A 19,321-nucleotide genomic window follows, 5' to 3' on the forward strand; every position below is an offset into this window, starting at 1 on the left:
GCAGATGGGAACGAGGGCAGTAAAAAGAAAGCAATTACAATAGGAACAGCAGTTACTGACAATCACTTACAAAGGCCTTGGGTCTGTCTCAGATCACTGCACACTACTGTTTTAGATATCTACAAACAGCCACTTACCTACAGTTGCACGGGACCTGGCTGAATATTTTTTGATCTTGCCGCTGAGTGTGGTGTTGTCCCTGAGGGCCATCTCGCATTCTCTCTCCAACAGGGATGACAGTTCTTGGGCCACAGTGCCGAAATATGATGCATTGAGGAAACATAGGATGGTGTGTGGTTCTGCTAGCCTTGATAGGACTTGGAGCTCGTCCGTGAGGGCTTGGGTCAGAGCTGGGATCACCAAGCGGAAACCCAGAGCCAGTCTGTCAAAGCCAGTTTCACCGCTTAGGCTGGAGCCCAGGGTGGAGTGCAGAGTTGATTGCACTGATTGAGTTATTATGGCCTGGATAAATAAAATCAAAACAATACATGATAGGAGAATAACTGCTGAAATGCCACTGTATGATGCTGGTGCTGTAAATTGACAATGTTGGTGTGGAGTTTGAGAAACAAAACAGTTCAGGACTGAACACCAACATTTGTGTTTAAACATGAATAGAAATTCAGTTCATTCAGAAGATTATGCGATATTCCACAAGATTTCCATTCATCAATTCACTTTAACTATTTAACGTACCTGGTAATGTGTGAGCACCTCACACTCAGGATAGAGAAAGAATAGCTGTTGCAGACATTGAACTCGCTCAGGAATGGACAGCAGGAAGTAATGGCCAGGATGTTCTGGGCTGCGGGAAGACAGCCGGTCCAGCAGGTGGCGACGCAGCTGAAGACGGACATCATCCCAAGCCTCCTGGATCTTGATGAAGTGATAAAATGAAGAGAAAATTCATGAGTACACAGATTACCAATATCTCTCCACATACAGTAGGAGGTATGTGCTAATATCAATATGAAGTAATTTCAATGCATTCAGCTGTTGAATGAAATCAGTTAACCCAACATCCAACCACACACAAGGAAACAATGAATGGAATAAAAAATGTATGCATTACCTCTAACGATGCATCATCTCTGACTGTATGTACTAAGTGGCTGGAGGAAGCAGTCAGGTGAGTATGAGATGAGGAAGATGAGGAAGAAGAAGATGGGGTACAAGGAAAGCAAACACCAGACTGGGCAGACAGATTCAGTAGTAGCTGAAGTGTCATCTCCTCTTTCCCCTCCTCTTCAGATCTCAGGTACTGTTGCTGAATAGAACAGAGAAGAAAAAGCCAGAACATGATTCAGAAGTTATTATGATGAAAATATGTTAAAGCTGAATACTTTTATTTAGTAGGCTACACAGCAGCCTCGTGACAGCTATGTTATTATCATCATTTCCATCACCATCTTTTAATATTATGATATATTACCATGGCTCTGAAGAATTCCATCAGCTCTTGATGCCCTGTTGTAACAGGCCTGACATTGCTGTGCATCCTGAGGCTGAACCACTGCAGGCACTCCGAAGGGCTGGGCGGACGCTCCCCTGTCCGGGTGTCTCCCATTTTGCACTGGAGCTCCTTTAGCTGCTGTTCAATGCTGAAAGAAACAGAGATGCAATGTGTGGCCTAAGTCTGAGATAGCCTCGTAAACCAGCCGCTCCCGGAAATGCAATTCATTTCATTTCTGAGGGAGAGTCTGGCCTCATTGCCGCTGTAAGCGTTTGGCCTGAAACCCTCAGAAGGCTGAGCCAATCAGCGTCGCCGCTGTGATTGACACAGCACGTTGGCCAATCAGGGACCGACTGGTGCAAAGCCCCGTCACAACACCAACTTGCTGATTGGCTGAATGGGGTTGTCTGTCAACGCTACTACCAAAGATATTAAACCGTCTTTGCTACTACTCCCGCCCAGCTCCCGGCCACCCCAAACGCTTGCAGGGGGGATGAGGCCAGACTCTCCCGAGAAATGAAATGAAATGCATTTCCGCGAGAGGCTGGTTTACGAGGCTAAGTCTGAGAGCTGAGGGCAATGAAACAGTCAACGTGACCATGCCTTGGGTAAACGACAAAATGAAAACGCAAAATTAATGTTAACTTAGTAGGAAAACAACACCCATTTCAATTTCAGCAGAGAGGAGTAAAATGCATCTGAGACTCTTCTACATGTCATGTTTACCAGCACAGAGCCAACATAATCTTTTTAATCTAAACTCCTCCCTTACCCAGTCATGACTGAACATATTTGACCGTCAAGATCTGATGGACCAGTGAGGGCACTGACTGTTGGAAGATTAAATGCACCCCAGTCATTTGAACATACAGTACACAGATGAAGGCACTGCCACACACTGGAGCCGTACAGAAAACAAGTCAAGTTACAATCACAGAGACACATACACAACATATTGAAGGTACACATGGACCTACACAACACATAACATTTAGCTTTCCCTCACTCCCGTTCGGTGTCTGTACCGTGAGAAGACAGATACTGAAGCATCAACAGTAATGAACATAGACATCGATATATCAGTGTGTGAGTGTGTGCTAAGCATCTGGTGTGAAGTGGCGTCGGCAGGCATCTGAGACACACGCTTCTTGCCATTTCACGTCTTACGCTTCCCGTTGCCACACACACACGCGCACACACATATATACACATGCACGCACACACACATACACACATAACACAAACACAGCTCTTTTGATTTTAACAGACTGCATCAGCTATTCCGTTTCCCCTTTAATATGACAGATTAGAAATGACATCTTTGGGCTCGACATGTTTAGTCATTTCCATGCAAATCAATGCATATATATTTATCCATGTAAGACAGTGTGAGTGCGTGCGTGTGTGTGTGTGTGTGTGCGTATGCGAGCATGCGCGCGCACGTGTGTGGGCCGATATACCTGCATAATTAAACATGTTATAGTGCTGTGTATTCATAGGTGTGTGAGTGCACAAAGCTGCATACAGGAACATGTGAATGTATCGCAGTGTATAATGTCAATAAGTGACAGCTCACACCTCATTCCTTTTTGATGGCTTTTCCACCCAAAGAAATAACAAAATGTAATACATAGCAAGACATAATCAGTTGATAAATGAAAATATTAATTAGTTGCAAGTTACATCTCTGTCTCCTAAAGGTGTGTGTGTGTGTGTGTGTGTGTAAGTGTGCAAGCCAAAGTGCCTTTTCCCCATCACACATCCCTGCTCGTCCCCTACTGCAGGTCTATAAACCGCCTCCTGCCTGCTTCTGGGCCATGAACACATCCAGATGTCTTACAATGGCAACACATTAAATAACCGTTCAATCTGACACACTTTCGTTTCAGTGGGGAAAAACGCAAGGGGATAAAATGTTATAGACTGTTACAAACCACTATCCCCTAGATTGAACACTGCCTAATGCTATCGTTCTACCTCTTTAACTATTTTCCTCCTGCTCTCTTTCCTTCATCTTCTTTAGGCCAAATGAAGCATCTCACTTTACTCTCTTACACCAACCTGCTGACTGAAGGAAAGCTGGACTATAAAGTGGGTGCATTGGAGAGAAATGTGCCAGTCAATCCTACCACTAATTATGGTAGGCCTTTACGATGTTTTTCATCTTGTGTATGTGTGTTTTTCTGTGCTGCTGTACATGTTCATACTTTTCTTACATAAACACTGTATAGGAAGGAGGTTGCATTAATATGTGACACATTTGCAAATCAAACTATACTTGCACACAGCTCGCTGGCTGTAAAAAAAAAAAAAAAAAAACAGCTTCAGGAAGGGCCAAGGAAAGCCAGCATGCATCAGGATTGCTGATGGCACTATGTGTAAAATTAATAGACACCGCTTTATACAACACAAAGGACTATTCAGATGCTGGTTTGTTTATGTGACCTCTGACTTTGCTTTCCCTAAGGAGAATACAGCAATGAGTTTCTGAGAAGAAGTACTTACAGCACACTTAAAATAACAACATTTTCCCATCACATAGGATGAGCAGAATATAAAAACTAACATAAGTTTAAGAATAAATCCTGAAATAATATATATTCTAAATTTGATTTTTACCATAGATTTCAGTCATGTGCCATGCCTTGCAATGAAACCTTGCTGTAGAATAAATGGCAGCGCAGAGCACTGTATGTGTGTTTATAGTATATCATAAACATGGATGTTCATTCTGGGCTCTACCCCAGGACATTACATAGACAGCAGGTTTCAAATGGACTCCCATCTGTAGCTGACTTTTCACTGACTCTCTGAAGTTCATTAAAAAACACAAACCAAAGGTAGAGCAAACCATCTGAGGTGAGATTAAACTGCAGTTTCATGGGACATCCAGCTTGTTAGCCCAGGACACGGTCAGATTTTAGTGCAGTTTCTGGGACTCAATTGTGCCATATGTGGAGCAGAAATTGATGTTTGACTTTAAACACATGTGAGGCCATGGACAAAGACAGGAAGGAGATGGCTTTTAAGCTTAATACTCATTCCACTCCCAATCTTCTCTCTCTTGCCTTCTCACAACACAACAATGTACTCTAATGGCTACAGCAACAGCACTTGCTGCAGATATATTTTCTAGCTTTGCCTCCATCCTCTCCACCCACACCCCTCTTCCTTTCATTCTTTCCCCTCAAAACTCTTACTTTCCTAATTTCCTTTTCTTTACTCTCGCCTTTCAATTACCCCTCCTTAGGGCCTGGTGCTGTAAGTTATAAAGTCAATGTGGATGGTCTGTGTCAAGAAGTCCATCCAGCTCTCCACAATGTTGTGACCTTTTGCCCACCAATGTGAAAGCTACTTGCAGCCTAATCAACTTGGCAGGATTAGCTCCGAACCTGATGACTTCCACTGCCAACAGCTCAGACGCCAGGGAAAGAGACAGAAAGAGAATGAGAGAGGAGGAAGGTAAAAAAAAAAAAAGGGCAGAAAACAGAGGAGTCACAGAAAATAAAACCATTCAACTTTCTGAGTAAAGACGACAATGGACCGACCAGTAATGGCAAAAATGGTGGAGGAGAACTCAACAAAAGACCCGTAGAATGAGAAAAGAGGGAGAGGAAACTAGGAAGAAAAGATTCTTTAGGCTTCTTGACAAACATGTCAATCATCTTACCCTAACTGAGACGCACACATACTCACACTTGCACTTCCAGTGCTGAAGTGAAATCTAATTGTTTTTCAGACCATCCTAGCTAGACAGTCGACACCGCAACCACCACCCCCCCAACCCTCACCACCGCTGAGAGAGAAAGGGAGCAACCGGAGGTCTTTTATTAGATATGATGGCACATTTCACAGCTCCCTGACTTACAGAAACCCAATCCCGCGATTAGTCAGCGCTTTGACGTTATCTTAAGTTCCTTGTCAGAATTAATTTAGTGTGGGTGGGCTGCTGTGGGGCTGTCTGTCTGTCGCGCTCTGCTCCCCTCCGCTTGCCTACAGGAGGTGGGGGGTTGGAGGCAACGGGGGCAGGAAGATCCCTTTCAAATAAGCCCCAGATCCAGTCAGTGCCAAACCAGCCGCCTGAGAACTAAATATCTCCTCCATCAAAGGGCCCCATTCTGCGAGGGGAAAGGGAGTGAATGGGCTTGAATGAACAGGCTGAAAACAGATCCTGTTCTGGCCCAGTCTGTCGCCCACTTAGTGCCCTGGGCCCTCAACCCCACAGCCACCCGGGCCCAGCCAATGATACCGGAGAACCGATACAACTGATATACTAACTTAACACACGTGTCACGCACAGCTAAACACAAAATCAACTATATACTGCAAGGACTACAGATTAAGGAATTTTGTTCAATGAAAGGGAATCTTGCAAGATATTTTCCTGCAGCAGACTTCCAACTCCACCTGCCTGCAGACATCAAAATATCCTGACTATCAGCAGTGCTTACACTCACAGGGAATCAAATTTAAAAGTATTGATATTGTACCCTGATCAAGATTGGCAGGCGACTAGTGAGAGCCATTTGCTTTGCCAGTGTGAAACTGGAGTCCTGTCTACAGTCTCCGGGCCTGTGCTGACACTTCATTAGAGGTCTTTTCCTGGTGGCACACCACTCCCCCACCCAATCCTGCACCGCGCCACTGTCCCATCTGATGAAAACTAATGGATTACAGCATTTCAATTTGGGGGAGCCAGCTCCGTTGTCAGCCTATCTTAATCTCCTTCAATTAGGGAGTAGCTCTTAGGAAAATCTCTGACATCTGAGAACTGGGAGCAAGCCAGTCACTTTGACCCATAAACTGGTTGAAGTCCTTCATGGGTGTGAGCAGCTCTGTCTGCCCCATTTCTCGGTTTCCCTTTCCTCTCCTCCGCTTCCGTAATTTGTCCCAGATACTGATAAGTCAATTAGGCGGCAGGTGAGTGAGTGAGTGAGTGAGTGAGTGAGTGAGTGAGTGAGTGAGTGAGTGAGTGAGTGAGTGAGTGAGTGAGTGAGTGAGTGAGTGAGGGAGTGAGGGAGTGAGGGAGGATGTGTGTTTGGGTGTATGAATCTGCAGCCCGCCCTGACTGAGGCGAAAATGAGGCCTTGCAAGATTTTGTTTGTCTGGACGTGTGCTGCTGACAGTATTAGGGCTGTCCTGAAGTAGTCTGGGAGGAAGTTCACTGCAGCCTGACAGAGATACTGACCAGTGGTCCCCCACAGCGAGAGGAGGATTGCCTTATTTTTAGCCCCATTCTCCATTATCTGGACGCTTTGTTCTCATAATGGTTATCCCTCTCCCATCTGCAGGAACACAAAATAACCCTTTAATGCTTAGAAAGCAGAAAAATGGCCCGGCCTTCAGTAATAAGCCTTGAATTACCTACCCAAGGGTTTTCGTTTCAAGATGTGGAATCTTCAATTATTATGTTCCCATTTAGAAGGAGGAAGGAAAGAAAGAGAGAGAAGGGGAGGGAGACAGAGAGAGAGAGTGAGGAAGGGATGAGTCCCAGACACTAATGGTGCCAGAGTGAGGCTTTGTTCACTTGCTACATTTAGCCTGTCCTTCATCATCTGCCCTCAGCCTCACAACTCCACAAACGATAAAAGACCCGAAATATAGATTTCTCTCTTTCTTCTCCCCCCATATATCTCTCTTTATCAATCTATTTGTGCTCTTCAACTATCCCTGTCTGACAATCATTGACAGACATCTATATTTCAGTCTTCGGTGACAGTGCACAGGGGAAAGAAATTTAATCTAAGTTGTTAAACTGTACTTTCTGCCATAATGACTCAAGGCAGGACTGTTTGAGCAATTAATGGGAGACACTAGGACTGATTTTTCTCTCATGTTATGCTCTCAAACACTTGACCCTAAATGTTAAGAATACTGTGAGATAATTCTCAAAGTTTGATAAAGGCCATTTTAATGAATCTAAATGCCACTATCAGCTCAACCATGAACATGGAGAGAAATAGAAAGAACAAATAATTTAACTTCAGTGAAAGTCAGCAATGCAGAGGCAGAAGCAATGTTAAATACATTACATATAAATCTAAACTAGCCATCTTTAAGTTACTTGCAGTGATTAGTCTAAATCCTGTAGCTCTCTCTGCCTTCATGATGAATGATAAATTAACTCTGATGTGACATTGCAACATCTTTTAAAAATAAATAGTGCATATTATGTCCGAAGTGCAAGGACAGCCATTGTCATCTCATATTTTTTCCTACTGTGGAAATGTGTCTGAATTGTACTGTTCAGCTGTGGAAATTAATGCATTTAGTTTCAGAGTCACTTGAAATCAGAGTTTGAATTTAATTACTGCATTTTATATTCAAGACCACACAGCCACAGTAATGATCTTCTCTTTCAGTCTTCCACTCTGCTGCTACAGTTAGAGTCTTACTGTAGGTCTTTGTACTGCGTCGACTCAATGCTCTGTTAGATGTCTGTTTTACTCCAACTAAAGAAATCAGGCATAGCTAAAACTCTGGATATTGCTTGTAGTAAATTAGAGTTTGTATGTGACTGTGTGTGTGTGTTTGTTTTAAGTCATCTGTCAGTCATGTAGGTAGCTCCTCTGTTAAAAGTGATTCCTGCTGTCTGCTATACCTCTCTCAGCAGTAGTCAGCATAAAAACCCATCAGAGCATGTTTTCCTACCTTGAGCGTGAGACATTTTTTGGCCTTAATCTTCGTACAGGTCTGAACTTCCACTTGGATGAAAATTATCAAGGACAAACACAAATACCAATCAAAGAAAACATGAAGCTTTCATTGTGTTTTGTCAAAGATACTGTTTAACATTTATGTCACTGTGGCAGTGTTGAATTGTGCATTATATTGCACTCTTCTTCCTGTCATTCACCTGACATCCACAGAAAGAAGTGGATACCTCCTCCAGAAAATAATACCTAAAAACATTCTGCCATAAAAATCTCACTGTTACAATCATGTCTTCTTATTTGGGTCTTTGTCAACAGTGCTTTCAATCTGACTTTGACACTGTGCAGCTTAAATTCTAAACACTTATCAAACGCCAAAGTATAAACCATTGGAGGAAGTGAAATTTGAAGAAAAGGGAAAACTCTAAAACTCTAAATGACAGAGCTATTCAACTTTGATGTCAGAAAGATCATGATGGCATATTAAATCAGTGCTTCTACCGCTCTGACTGACCTGCTGGCATTGAGATTGAGTTTCTCCTCTGTGTCTTTAAGGAACTGCTCAAAGTCCAGCTCACTGGAAACCCCTGGAGCTAGCAGCCCAACAAAGGCATGGTCATCAGGAAAACTCCCCGGCCACTCCATGCTGCTCTGCAGGGACAGGAACTAGAGAGAGAAAGAGGAAGATGAGACATACAGTAGAGGCCCTAATAGCATTAAAACACAACACATGGCTTGTACCTCTTTAAATAAAATAATGCAAATGCAAAAGTGTATGATCTAGTGTGTTGTTGTCAGTTGTTTTTCCAGAAACCACCCGCAAACATTTACACAAACACACATGCTGTACACACATACAGTATGCACACACACACACACACACACACACACACACACACACACACACACACACACACACACACACACACACACACACACACACACACACACACACACACACACAGTCATGGGGCCTATAATAATTTGAAATTTTCTCAAACAGTCTTATTATGAGGCACAAATCAATTGCACCTGAGAGACCTGAAATAATAGGAAGCTTATCATCAACAAAAGCGGTTTCTTCCAGTTCCATTCCTCTTTCCTCAGAAAATCATTTGCTATAGGAGGAGACCCCGATCAAAATTCATTGCCTCAGACTCTAACCATTTCCACCTACTGACACTAGAGTGAGTTAACACAGAGGGAAAAAAAATAGACCAAATAAATAAACAATGAGGTGAGATGCTCTTCAGTCAAGGCTTTAAATAAACAACTCATCTCCCTACATCTCTCAGAGCTGAGGGCCACCCCCCTACCCTGTGGTGCTTAACGCTCATGCTAACAGCCAATCCCACGCCGGTGCCGCGTTGCTGGGTCTCATATCAACATTGTCATCAACACGAGTCAAGTGGAAGGTAATGGAGAGTGTCTGTGTCAATTTGGCTTTCTCACACTCCGCCTCTCGCCCCTTCCTCGTCATCTGCTCTGATTTTAATAATCCCTGTCAAACTCCAAACAGCTCGCCGTACTGCGCTCCGCTTCTTTGCTGCTGCATACAGTCTATGCCACTCTCCCTGACAGGGCAGACAGGAAGCTCAACATTCATTTAGTCTGTACAAAGGAAGGCCTGTCCAGCTGGACAAATATTATTTTCCTTCGCTGACAGCTCACCAGTTAAGCTTGTCCTTTATTATTTCTCCCTCTCTTCTTCTCTCTTACTGTTTCCCCTCATCATCACACTCCCTCTGCGCCTGAGAGGAGGTCTATGCACAGCCATTGCTGAAATGGAGGAAGATTTTCAATCCATGGATTAGAAATTCAACATTGTAATTATATGGGCTGAGCCACTGTGTGTGTGTGTGTGTGTGTGTGTGTGTGTGTGTGTGTGTGTGTGTGTGTGTGTGTGTGTGTGTGTGTGTGTGTGTGTGTGTGTGTGATTGTGTGTGTGTGTGTGTGTGTGTGTGTGTGTGTGTGTGTGTGTGTGTGTGTGTGTGTGTGTGTGTGTGTGTGTGTGTGTGTGTGTGTGTGTGTGTGTGAGAGTGTAATTTTGAATAGTGTCTACAGCATCATACTTCTCTTTATGTTTGAAACACAGACGGACAGAAGGTCTGTGTGTACACTGAATGTCTGCTGGGTGTCTACCTCTCGGTGTGCCAACGTATCATCTGTTACCTTAAGCAAGAGTGTGCACATCCAAGTGTGTCTGCGTCAGGATTCTCCAAGCAGCACACAGGGCCTCATTAGTACTATACTTTAAATCATCGGGTCTCTATTGTCTTGTCATTAGCTCTTTACAAAGCAGATGTTGGAGGAGCCCCTGTATGTTTCACAGTGTTGCAACAGGGACGACTGGGCCAAGCGCTGCCTGCCTCAGACATCCACTCCACAGCTATTAGAACATAGGAAGAAACACAGTCTCTCACACACACACACACACACACACACACATCAGTGCCCTGTCTCTCTTGCTGCTGCCTGTCTACCCCAGCTAGGCTAACACACAGGCCCATTTACTGTAATGAGTTTGTCCTGAAATATTTAGCAGCACGTCCCCCCAGGCCGCCGCTTTAAAGCCACTTAGAGCATGTCAAGTTAAAGTCAACATTATTTTAAAGGGGATACCTAACAGTCTACTGTAAAGGAAACATTATAAATTAAACAGGTGCATATTCGAAAATCACAATACTGCTGAGAACTATCTCATGCATACCCAGGGGGGAAACATGGCTTCACTGTTACTGTGCAGTCATGTGGTTTTGTTACTCTGCACTGGGTTTGACTGATTTTCCTCCTTTACAGTAAGTCCTATCCGCTCAGTGATGGGCTGAAGTCTCTTCAGATTTGATATAGTGATAGTTCTGCTAAATGTAGGCGGCACTAATGTTATTACAATGTATTGGTCACTTTTTTCTTTACTGCAGGGAAATATGTGGACATAATATCCTCTTGAAATATGTTGTGTAAGATTGTTTGAAAATTGCAGAGCAACGACTAACAAATGCCTGTGTGATTAGCTTACACTGAGGGAATGAATAATACATAACTTAATCCTGGTATTACTTTTCGTTGCTGTTTTGCGAAATAATCATCATCATTCAAGAGTATTAAAGTACCCTGAGCAATGAGTCAATTACAGACACTGAATATTGTCTGCAGCAGATCATATTGTGTAGCTCACTTCAAACCCCCCCCCCCCCCCCAGCCCCCACGTGGGATTTCAGTAAACTCATACAGTACACCTATCACATGGAAATATTTGCTGTATTACAACTGATGTACAACAACTACTTACACAAAGGTGTTTTTAGTAGACAACTACAGTATAAATATGGGATGTACTGTACAAGGCAAATATGGCGCTGTAAAGCTGCAAAATGTCAGAGGACCCTGAGTAAAACTATCTGTCCTCTTTGTCTAACACCCAAAGACTGAAAAGGAAGGAGGAAAATCACAACAATTGAAAAGCCATGGCCTGAGAATATCAGTGCTTTCCTTTTTCTTTTTCTGAACACAATTTTTGTTACAGTAGCCTAATTGTGTGTGAGAGAGCGAGAGAGAGAGAGAGCGAGAGAGAGAGAGAGACCCTGTTAACTTGTACTTGCTTTTCATTGTGGTGTTTTGTCATGTGACCTCACTTTTGTCCAATGATAATATAAACTGGAGGACAGTGGCCAATCATGGCATTGATGATAAAGCCAGGAAATATTAAGACTTCAACAGTTAGGCAATTTAAAATAAATAAATAATTAAATTGTGATTGATCATCAGTTGTGAACAAATAATTTCCCAGAGCTTGATAATGATGAACATTTGATATTGTTTTTAACATGAGAGTATTTTAAATTACCCATAAGATACACATTAGATAGACAGATTTTTATACAGTCTATGAGATAGATAGATAGATAGATAGATAGATAGATAGATAGATAGATAGATAGATAGATAGATAGATAGATAGAAAGTGTATTTGTTGATGTTAACAGACCTTGTGTCTTTTTACAAAATGTTCACACTGCACCCATGTAACATAAACATTTGAACAGTTGCAGTGATTCCGCTTTAATATGAGCGACAACAAGTTTATGATTTCAATATCTTACCTTTTACAAGCTCCTTTTTATTCGTTTCTCGATTAAACTTAATCCATAGCAGGTGGGGAAAACGTGACCAACGTCATTTGCATTCACTTACTGCCGACATTTGTCTACTACAACAATTTATTTCAGCAACAAAGCTGTAAACCAAGACAGTTCGGCAGCAAAAGTGTCACCACGTAATAAAATTAAACGACTGGTGGAAAGCTAACGTTAATCTATCGCTGTCCCTGAATGTCAACACGCCGCACTGTATCTTTTCTCTAAACAGACGTATGGTTTCATAAGCAGCGTCTCGGTCAGAATCAAACCGATGCAAACGATCGATATAATCGATATTTCCGTTAATCAATTAAGGCAGAATGATAACCAGTTACTCTGGTTGTTTCCGGGAGCTGAAAGCGTCCGTGACAACAACCCGGAAGTAGCTCCATGAAAACTTCCGCTCTATGGAACATACCAACTGACAAACTAAATAGGGGGGTTGACTCCATAGTGCGTGAATAAGACGTGAATCTAACCACAGCTGCATATAATTTTACGTAAGACGAGGTTTTAATAAAAGTATGTGTATACTTTTGATGTAAATATGTTGTTTAAATGTCGCTCATATGTAATATATACAATAATATTTGAAATGATGTCCCCTCTGTTAAGTAGTTAACTACACCAACACATGTTAGTTTGGCGATGAAAAAGCTTTAGGATCCTGAAGATAACCGTCAAATAAAAGTCATGAGTGAAATTCCCATACGTGTTCGACGGCGAAGTTGAACTGGTTAAGAGGAGGAAGCAGCTGAACGCTTACACTAAACACCGCCCACCTTTCTGGATGTGTCGGTGTCAGCGAGAGTTTTGGCGCGACTGTACGTAACAGGGAGGACGCAGAGCCATCAACTGTGGCAGACCACCGTAACAGAGGTACCTGATCAGTCAGCTGTGTTTCAATCAAAGTGGATCAATCGGCGATCAATGGACAGGGTGCTTGTGTTTCGACGTGTACTCAGCCGACAGACTGTAAAAGTGCAGTCTTAGTAAGAGCTACTACACCTGTGGCAGAAAGTTTACTCTTCATACCCAGATTGTTTTGTTTACGTGCAGATAGTCTCAACCTTTATTGGTCTCGTAGTCAAATGACATACTCACTTCTACCGTAATGTGTCTCTCAAACAGCCCACATGTTTCCCTCTTGTTTTTCTATCCAAGCAATGTTGTCAAACCTGAATTTCAGCATGATTACCCTAAACATACAATTAACTAAATGTCATATCACTTTTCTAAAGGATGGAGAGCGGCACACATGTCTTCCAGATCTCTGGGATCAAGAGCCCTGATAAGAAGAGAGTTTTGGTCCAAGGAATCCACCGGCTGGGTGGGCAATACATAGGTGGCTCAGTGAGTACAGATCCTACCAAAACACTGAAGTGGGAAGTGAAAGTTTAGATCCAAGATAAGCTCTGTTTTGATGTCTTTTATAATTCTCAGTCTGTGAGATGCCCTCCACACCTGAAAACCTAAATAAAGAAAACCATGCACATCTGTTGAAGAACCAGCAAATAACAGTGGTCTTACTCAAAAACTGAGTTTCAGTCAATGTTCTGTTGTTGAACTATTATTTTTGATGATGTGCTGGGTTGAATGGTGAATCTGCATCATTATTCAGTGATTGGAATCATAATGATTTTTTAACCCAATGGAAGAATCCCATGCAAAATTTAGTGAAAGACTAATAATTAAGAGGTGTGATTGAATTTAATCCACTGTACATGTGTTGGAAAACCCAGATCTGGCTTCATGCTCTATGTTATTGTGTGTCCACCTGACATGCTGATTATCTTTCAGGTCTATCAGCATGCAAGCACTCATCTCATAATCCCTCAGGTTTTGTCCAGCGAAAAGTTTTTGGCAGCCTGTGCTGCAGGTGAGTCAGGATGATTATTGTAATGATGATAATGATGAATGTTTAAGAATAATTCATATATGATCTCCCTGATTTTATGTGCTCATCTAATTTAACCATCTCTAACACATCGTTGTAGCTCTCCTCCTTTGAAGTTCCAAGACTGACACAACACCACTCTTCTCCCTTTGGTTTCTCTAAAACAGGGAAGTGGGCTGTGACTCCAAACTACGTGTTGGACAGTGTGAAGAATGGTTCCTGGCTTGCAGAGGGACCTTATGAGGTGGCCATCTCCACAGGGGCCACATCTGCCTTCTGCCCAGCCAGACAGTGGAGGGAGAAGGTTGTCAGTGGCAGATTAACAGGGGCCTTTCAAGGGTGGAAGGTTCTCCTCATGGTCCAGGAGCCCACACGCAGAGCCATGTTCATACGGTGAGGAGTCACACAAAAAATACCACAACAATTCATCAAAGCTGCAAAGTATGATAATTAATATGCCATTCTTTAATCTTTCACAGGCTGTTAAAAGCAGGCAGGGCCAAAGTTTACAACACTCCCCCTCCCCCTCAGGCCTCCATCACTCATGTCATGATGAAACCATACATGGAAAACTCAAAACCCTACAGTGCTCCCTGCTACTCCGTCAGCCACATTGTCCAGCATCTTTTTGGGGTAAATCAGACTCATTTATGTAAAAACATACAATTTATATTGATTACGTTGTATGTGTGGTCAGTAGTCAGACTTGACAGGCTCATATTTTGCTATTGATTGGATGCACAATAGGGGTATAGTGTACCCGAACCCGAATACGTATTAGGAAGTACACAAATAATGCTTTGATCCCGAATAGTTTTGCTGTCCGAAGTTTCTCCTCATTATTCGGGAGATTTTTTTCTAAAGAAAAGGAAACGTTTGGATCAGCAACAGCTTAGGTGATTCTGGTTCACACTCCTAATGCACCTTAACGTTGGTGCGCCCGCCATAGCACAACACAAGTAGAGTCTACAGTCTATGGTAGAGTGTCAAATACATACAGTCTATGGTCAAGCCATGGATGTATTATATTATCCATGGGTCAAACACGAGCAGGCAGCACTGCCGGCTGCCGCGACGGGAGTCATTTGTGTCTAGTTCACGTTTGGATTGCTAAGAAACAGCAACTCCCTGCATGCACTGCATCAAATGCTCACCGATACTTCCAGGGTCACCGTTCAACAACTTAGCATTTTTCTCATAGACAATAATGGGAAAAGAAGCGGCTATAAAACGGTGGATCATTTTTGTGTGTCACAACCCCTGCGAAACGACTCGTTTCACTACCAGAATTTGATCCATTCAGTCCGATTACGTTTGGAAAGTCTAGAAGAGCCGCACGATTAAATTATTTTTTTCCCGTTCTAGTTAGCCGGCTAGCTCGTCATAGCACTGGCTGAAGTCAGTGCACCTACTTCCGGTTTCTTCCCGAATACGAATCCGAATCCTAAGTTTTTTTTAAAAGGCCGAATCCGAATACAAATAGTGCACTGGCTGTACACCCTATTAAAACTTTTGTATGTAAGAAAAATATGTCTATAAGTCTAAATGCTTTCCTTTGTCTTTGGCAGAGCAATTGTGTGGATATCATGAAGACACATGAAAATCCAGCAGAATCAAAGAAGGCCAATTTTATTGATGTTGACCTCTCTAATCTGGAGACAGAGCTCAGGGACTATGTCATCAAACAGGAGGTTTGTTTGTGTGTGTGTGGATCCAAGTATTGAAGTTTAGTTTCTAGTAATCGTTTAATGCACTCAGTTATCACTTAGTTAGTCTACATGATGTGGTACATGATTGATTGATTACCCGTTTTGGCTGATTTGTATGTGTTCAATATTCTTAATAGGGTCTTTTTCAGCAGGGTCGGCAGAGACTGTGCTTTCTTGAATTTCTGGGTTACCATGACCCTTATCGTCCACAGACGCAGGTAGACATGCACACATACCCCTCTACCTACCCCAAACACACACACACACCTCTGATCACTACCATACATCTCTAAAATAACTATGTGTTTCATCAGGAAGATCAGGTCATTCAATTTCCTTTATGTCATACATTTCAATGGAAAGCGACATGTGGAGCAAGGGCACATCATACTCAGGTCACTGATTTAACCACTACTGTCAGCTGAGCTGAGAGTTCTGATTGGCAGGCCTATTAACAATGCTCTCCACTGCTGTCCATACCTTACCCAAGTGGATCTCCATCAGATTGCTATTATAAGTGCTCATGTATTTCCATTCTGTACTTTCAGAATCCAGATGATATTTGCCAATAAGTGACAGTCAGAAATGACCCCTAGGAACTTTTTATGGCCATTCACTTCCTATTTCCATTACCCTTCTGCCCTCACTTTTTATCTCCTCTTTTTGCCGCCCGTCTCCTTGAGTGCCATGTCTTCTCCTCCTTTCCATATTCCTCTTACTTTTCATCATTGTTCTTTTATTCCTCCAGGCAACAGAAACAGACTTCAGCAATGTTGGTAGTATGATAGATTGCGGCCTCTTCACTGAAGCCTTGGACTCAATCAGAAGTGCTGTATTCCCAGGTCTGCTGCCGCCAGTGCCATACCTGCGCTCTCTCTTAGAATACGCACAGCAGGTAGGATCAGAATTACCAGACTGCAGAAATTCCCACCTGCTGCTGCAGCACAAGCCCCAGGGCTGGTGTGAAAGTATAAAATTGGTTGCTATACCTGCTTCTTTTTGGTGTATTATTTTGGGATCAGTCTCAATGGAATAAACTGGAATTTAGTTCTTCACAGTCATTGTTTTGATTTGTTAATCAGTGAGATTAATCAGTTTATTGTTTTGTCAATATAATATCAGAAGGTATTTCAAAGGTTTCACATCACATTTTCCCCATGAGTACTTGGTGACCACATCAAATGATTTAATGTGGCTCAGTTCACAATGAACAACAAAATGAAGCAAATCCTCACATTGAGAAAGTTTTTTAAAGTTTCTTATAAATGCCATAATTGTTGCAGGTCTGCTGTGATGTGACATTCTTTCTGAACTAACAAATTTCTGTTGTTGTGTGTCCATTATGTCACAGGGTTACGCCTCGTCTGTCTTCCTAAGAAATTTACAGCAGGTAATGTGCAACCTGCTCACCACCAACCCTCCCTGGCGGGCTCCCAGCACAGTGAAAAAATATTTCACCCAGTTGCTGCAGTGTCCTCACTGTAAGACGGGCCCTTGGCCTTTTCTCGAGACAGCCATCAGGTAATCCTGATGCCACATGAGATTTCTTGTGAAATTATTTTTCCAAATATTTTTATAATTTGAATTGTCATCTTCCCATAATTTACTGTTTATCATATGTGTGTATCCCTTCAGTTACTGCCTGTCCAGTGAGGTCACATGTCACCCACTCCCTGGACCTGCACTGCCAACACTGATACACTTCCATAGTGACATCGTGGCATTTTTCCTCAGGCTCTTCCGGGGGGAGCTCCACTCTGTCACTACCGGGTACCAACTTACACATAAACAGAGGGAGATAGGGTTACCTAGGGTTGTTTTTTATTTTTCTAGGGATTTCCCCTCAAATTTAAATGCATATTATTTACAAATCATTGTAATAGGATACTACAATACAGCTGCATTTTGTGTTTAGTTTGTCAACTTATTAGTTAAAGTAGATCTGTCTGTCCTTCCTGCACTCAGCCCTGTCTTTCTCTGGCTCAGGGATTTTGCACCGCTGCAGGGAATAGGAGTCTCTCAGGGGTCAGCGTCAGGATCTTTGCTATATGGAACCTTCTGGACTGTGTGGGAACGGTCCACCCTGCTGTCACGTGCTGTGAAACAACTAACACAGCTCGTGCTACAGGCTGCCATTGAGGTAAATTTGTGTATTGATATTCTAATTGGAGAGTGCGTTCACCAGCGTCGGTTTAATTTGATCTGTATTAGCCCGGTTGGCCTTTTTTTTTTCTTCTAATTTGACATGATCAGTAAACTTCAGCTTCTTTTTCCTATTTGCATCCCTAAAACTTGCTAACGAGTGTGATGAAATATTTTTTTTAATCTTAAAGGACTACAGTGAGAAGGAGGAGAAGGAGGAGAAGCAGAGGCTGCATTTGGCGGACACACTGCTGGATATCCTGTCGGTGCTGGTGGAGTTCTGGTGTCAGCAGCACTTCAAACTCAACCAGAGCCTGGTGGAGAAGGGCCTGAAAGACCTCGCGGAGCACTTTGCTGTCGTCAGCCAGGGTACGGAAGAAAAACTGCAGAATAGGAAGAATATCTAGAGCAATTTCTGTTTGCACTCCCTGAAATTTCTGCTATGTGTGTCATGTGTGTAAATGCTGACCTTTGATTGGCAGTTTTTCTTTTTTTTTTATTGTGTGCTGTGTTGAACAAAAGGAACATAATAATAGAAGTAAAATTATTTTTCAGTTGCCACTGCTTTTAGAAAAAAAAAAGTGTAAATAGGATCTGTTCAAGTCGTTCAATCACAATACTAAGCAATACTCTAATTGAGCAATATTTTAAGGAGGCAAATTGGCTTGCTTTTTCCAAATAAAGTACGGTAATAATGGACAGTATTGGATGTTTTCATTTACCCTCTGTTCTGTCCTGCAGATGTGTCTCCAGTTGTTCTGGCAGAGCTGGTGGCCCGAGTCTCCTTTGCCAGACTGAAGCTGGTGATGTCTGATGCCATATTCAGGAATCTCTGCTGCAGAAATGGATTCACTGTGGGAGATGAGCCCCTCTCTCTTAAGAAAATGGTGCGTGTGTGTGTGTTTTGCCATTGAAATACTTAATTAATCCTAATTTGATTCATGCACTTCTTAAGTTTCCATTTCCATCTGACATGTGGGATTTTTTTATTTATTTCACTGTTCTAGTGATTGAGAGTGTGCAAGAAAATAGACTCCCGATGAAACCACTCACAACATTGTTTGTCTGAACAATTAGTGCATCAATTAATAATAGTTTTCTAAACTATCTACATTACTAATATAAAATGTTTTGAATAAATGCATTAGGTTTAAGCATTTGGTGCTCCTTTCCCACTGTGCTTTTGCATTGTGATAAAGAGGCATAAAACACAGATGCTCTGCATTAGTTAACTTGGCAGTGTGAAAACGGGTGTAGATTATATTACAGTTTGCCGCTACAGAGACAAAGATTACTTTCGTGGTTGAGACAATATATTATGTTGCAGT

General features: G+C 42.4%; 2 protein-coding genes across 2 annotated transcripts in view; one reads left to right on the plus strand and one right to left on the minus strand.

Moving 5' to 3' along the window:
• Positions 1 to 10,375, minus strand: part of kiaa0825 (KIAA0825 ortholog) — a 106,210-nt gene extending 95,835 nt beyond the window's left edge. Inside the window, exons 1-6 of the mRNA XM_083978193.1 lie at positions 10,279 to 10,375; positions 8,621 to 8,772; positions 1,433 to 1,601; positions 1,073 to 1,267; positions 697 to 876; positions 138 to 462 (exon numbers count right to left, since the gene is read on the minus strand). Coding sequence (XP_083834319.1) covers positions 138 to 462; positions 697 to 876; positions 1,073 to 1,267; positions 1,433 to 1,601; positions 8,621 to 8,772; positions 10,279 to 10,299 — 1,042 coding nt within the window. The 5' untranslated portion in view covers positions 10,300 to 10,375. The remainder of the gene's footprint in view (positions 1 to 137; positions 463 to 696; positions 877 to 1,072; positions 1,268 to 1,432; positions 1,602 to 8,620; positions 8,773 to 10,278) is intronic.
• A 2,573-nt stretch (positions 10,376 to 12,948) lies between these two features.
• slf1 (SMC5-SMC6 complex localization factor 1) overlaps positions 12,949 to 19,321 on the plus strand; it is a gene marked incomplete at its 3' end in the record, with an annotated part of 28,359 nt that continues 21,986 nt past the window's right edge. Inside the window, exons 1-13 of the mRNA XM_083978606.1 lie at positions 12,949 to 13,124; positions 13,487 to 13,598; positions 14,046 to 14,124; positions 14,310 to 14,535; positions 14,622 to 14,775; positions 15,711 to 15,833; positions 16,004 to 16,069; positions 16,600 to 16,746; positions 17,203 to 17,372; positions 17,487 to 17,621; positions 17,838 to 17,991; positions 18,185 to 18,362; positions 18,735 to 18,880. Coding sequence (XP_083834732.1) covers positions 13,488 to 13,598; positions 14,046 to 14,124; positions 14,310 to 14,535; positions 14,622 to 14,775; positions 15,711 to 15,833; positions 16,004 to 16,069; positions 16,600 to 16,746; positions 17,203 to 17,372; positions 17,487 to 17,621; positions 17,838 to 17,991; positions 18,185 to 18,362; positions 18,735 to 18,880 — 1,689 coding nt within the window. The 5' untranslated portion in view covers positions 12,949 to 13,124; position 13,487. The remainder of the gene's footprint in view (positions 13,125 to 13,486; positions 13,599 to 14,045; positions 14,125 to 14,309; positions 14,536 to 14,621; positions 14,776 to 15,710; positions 15,834 to 16,003; positions 16,070 to 16,599; positions 16,747 to 17,202; positions 17,373 to 17,486; positions 17,622 to 17,837; positions 17,992 to 18,184; positions 18,363 to 18,734; positions 18,881 to 19,321) is intronic.

Source organism: Trachurus trachurus, assembly GCF_905171665.1.
Source record: "Trachurus trachurus genome assembly, chromosome: 9".
NCBI lineage: Eukaryota > Metazoa > Chordata > Actinopteri > Carangiformes > Carangidae > Trachurus > Trachurus trachurus.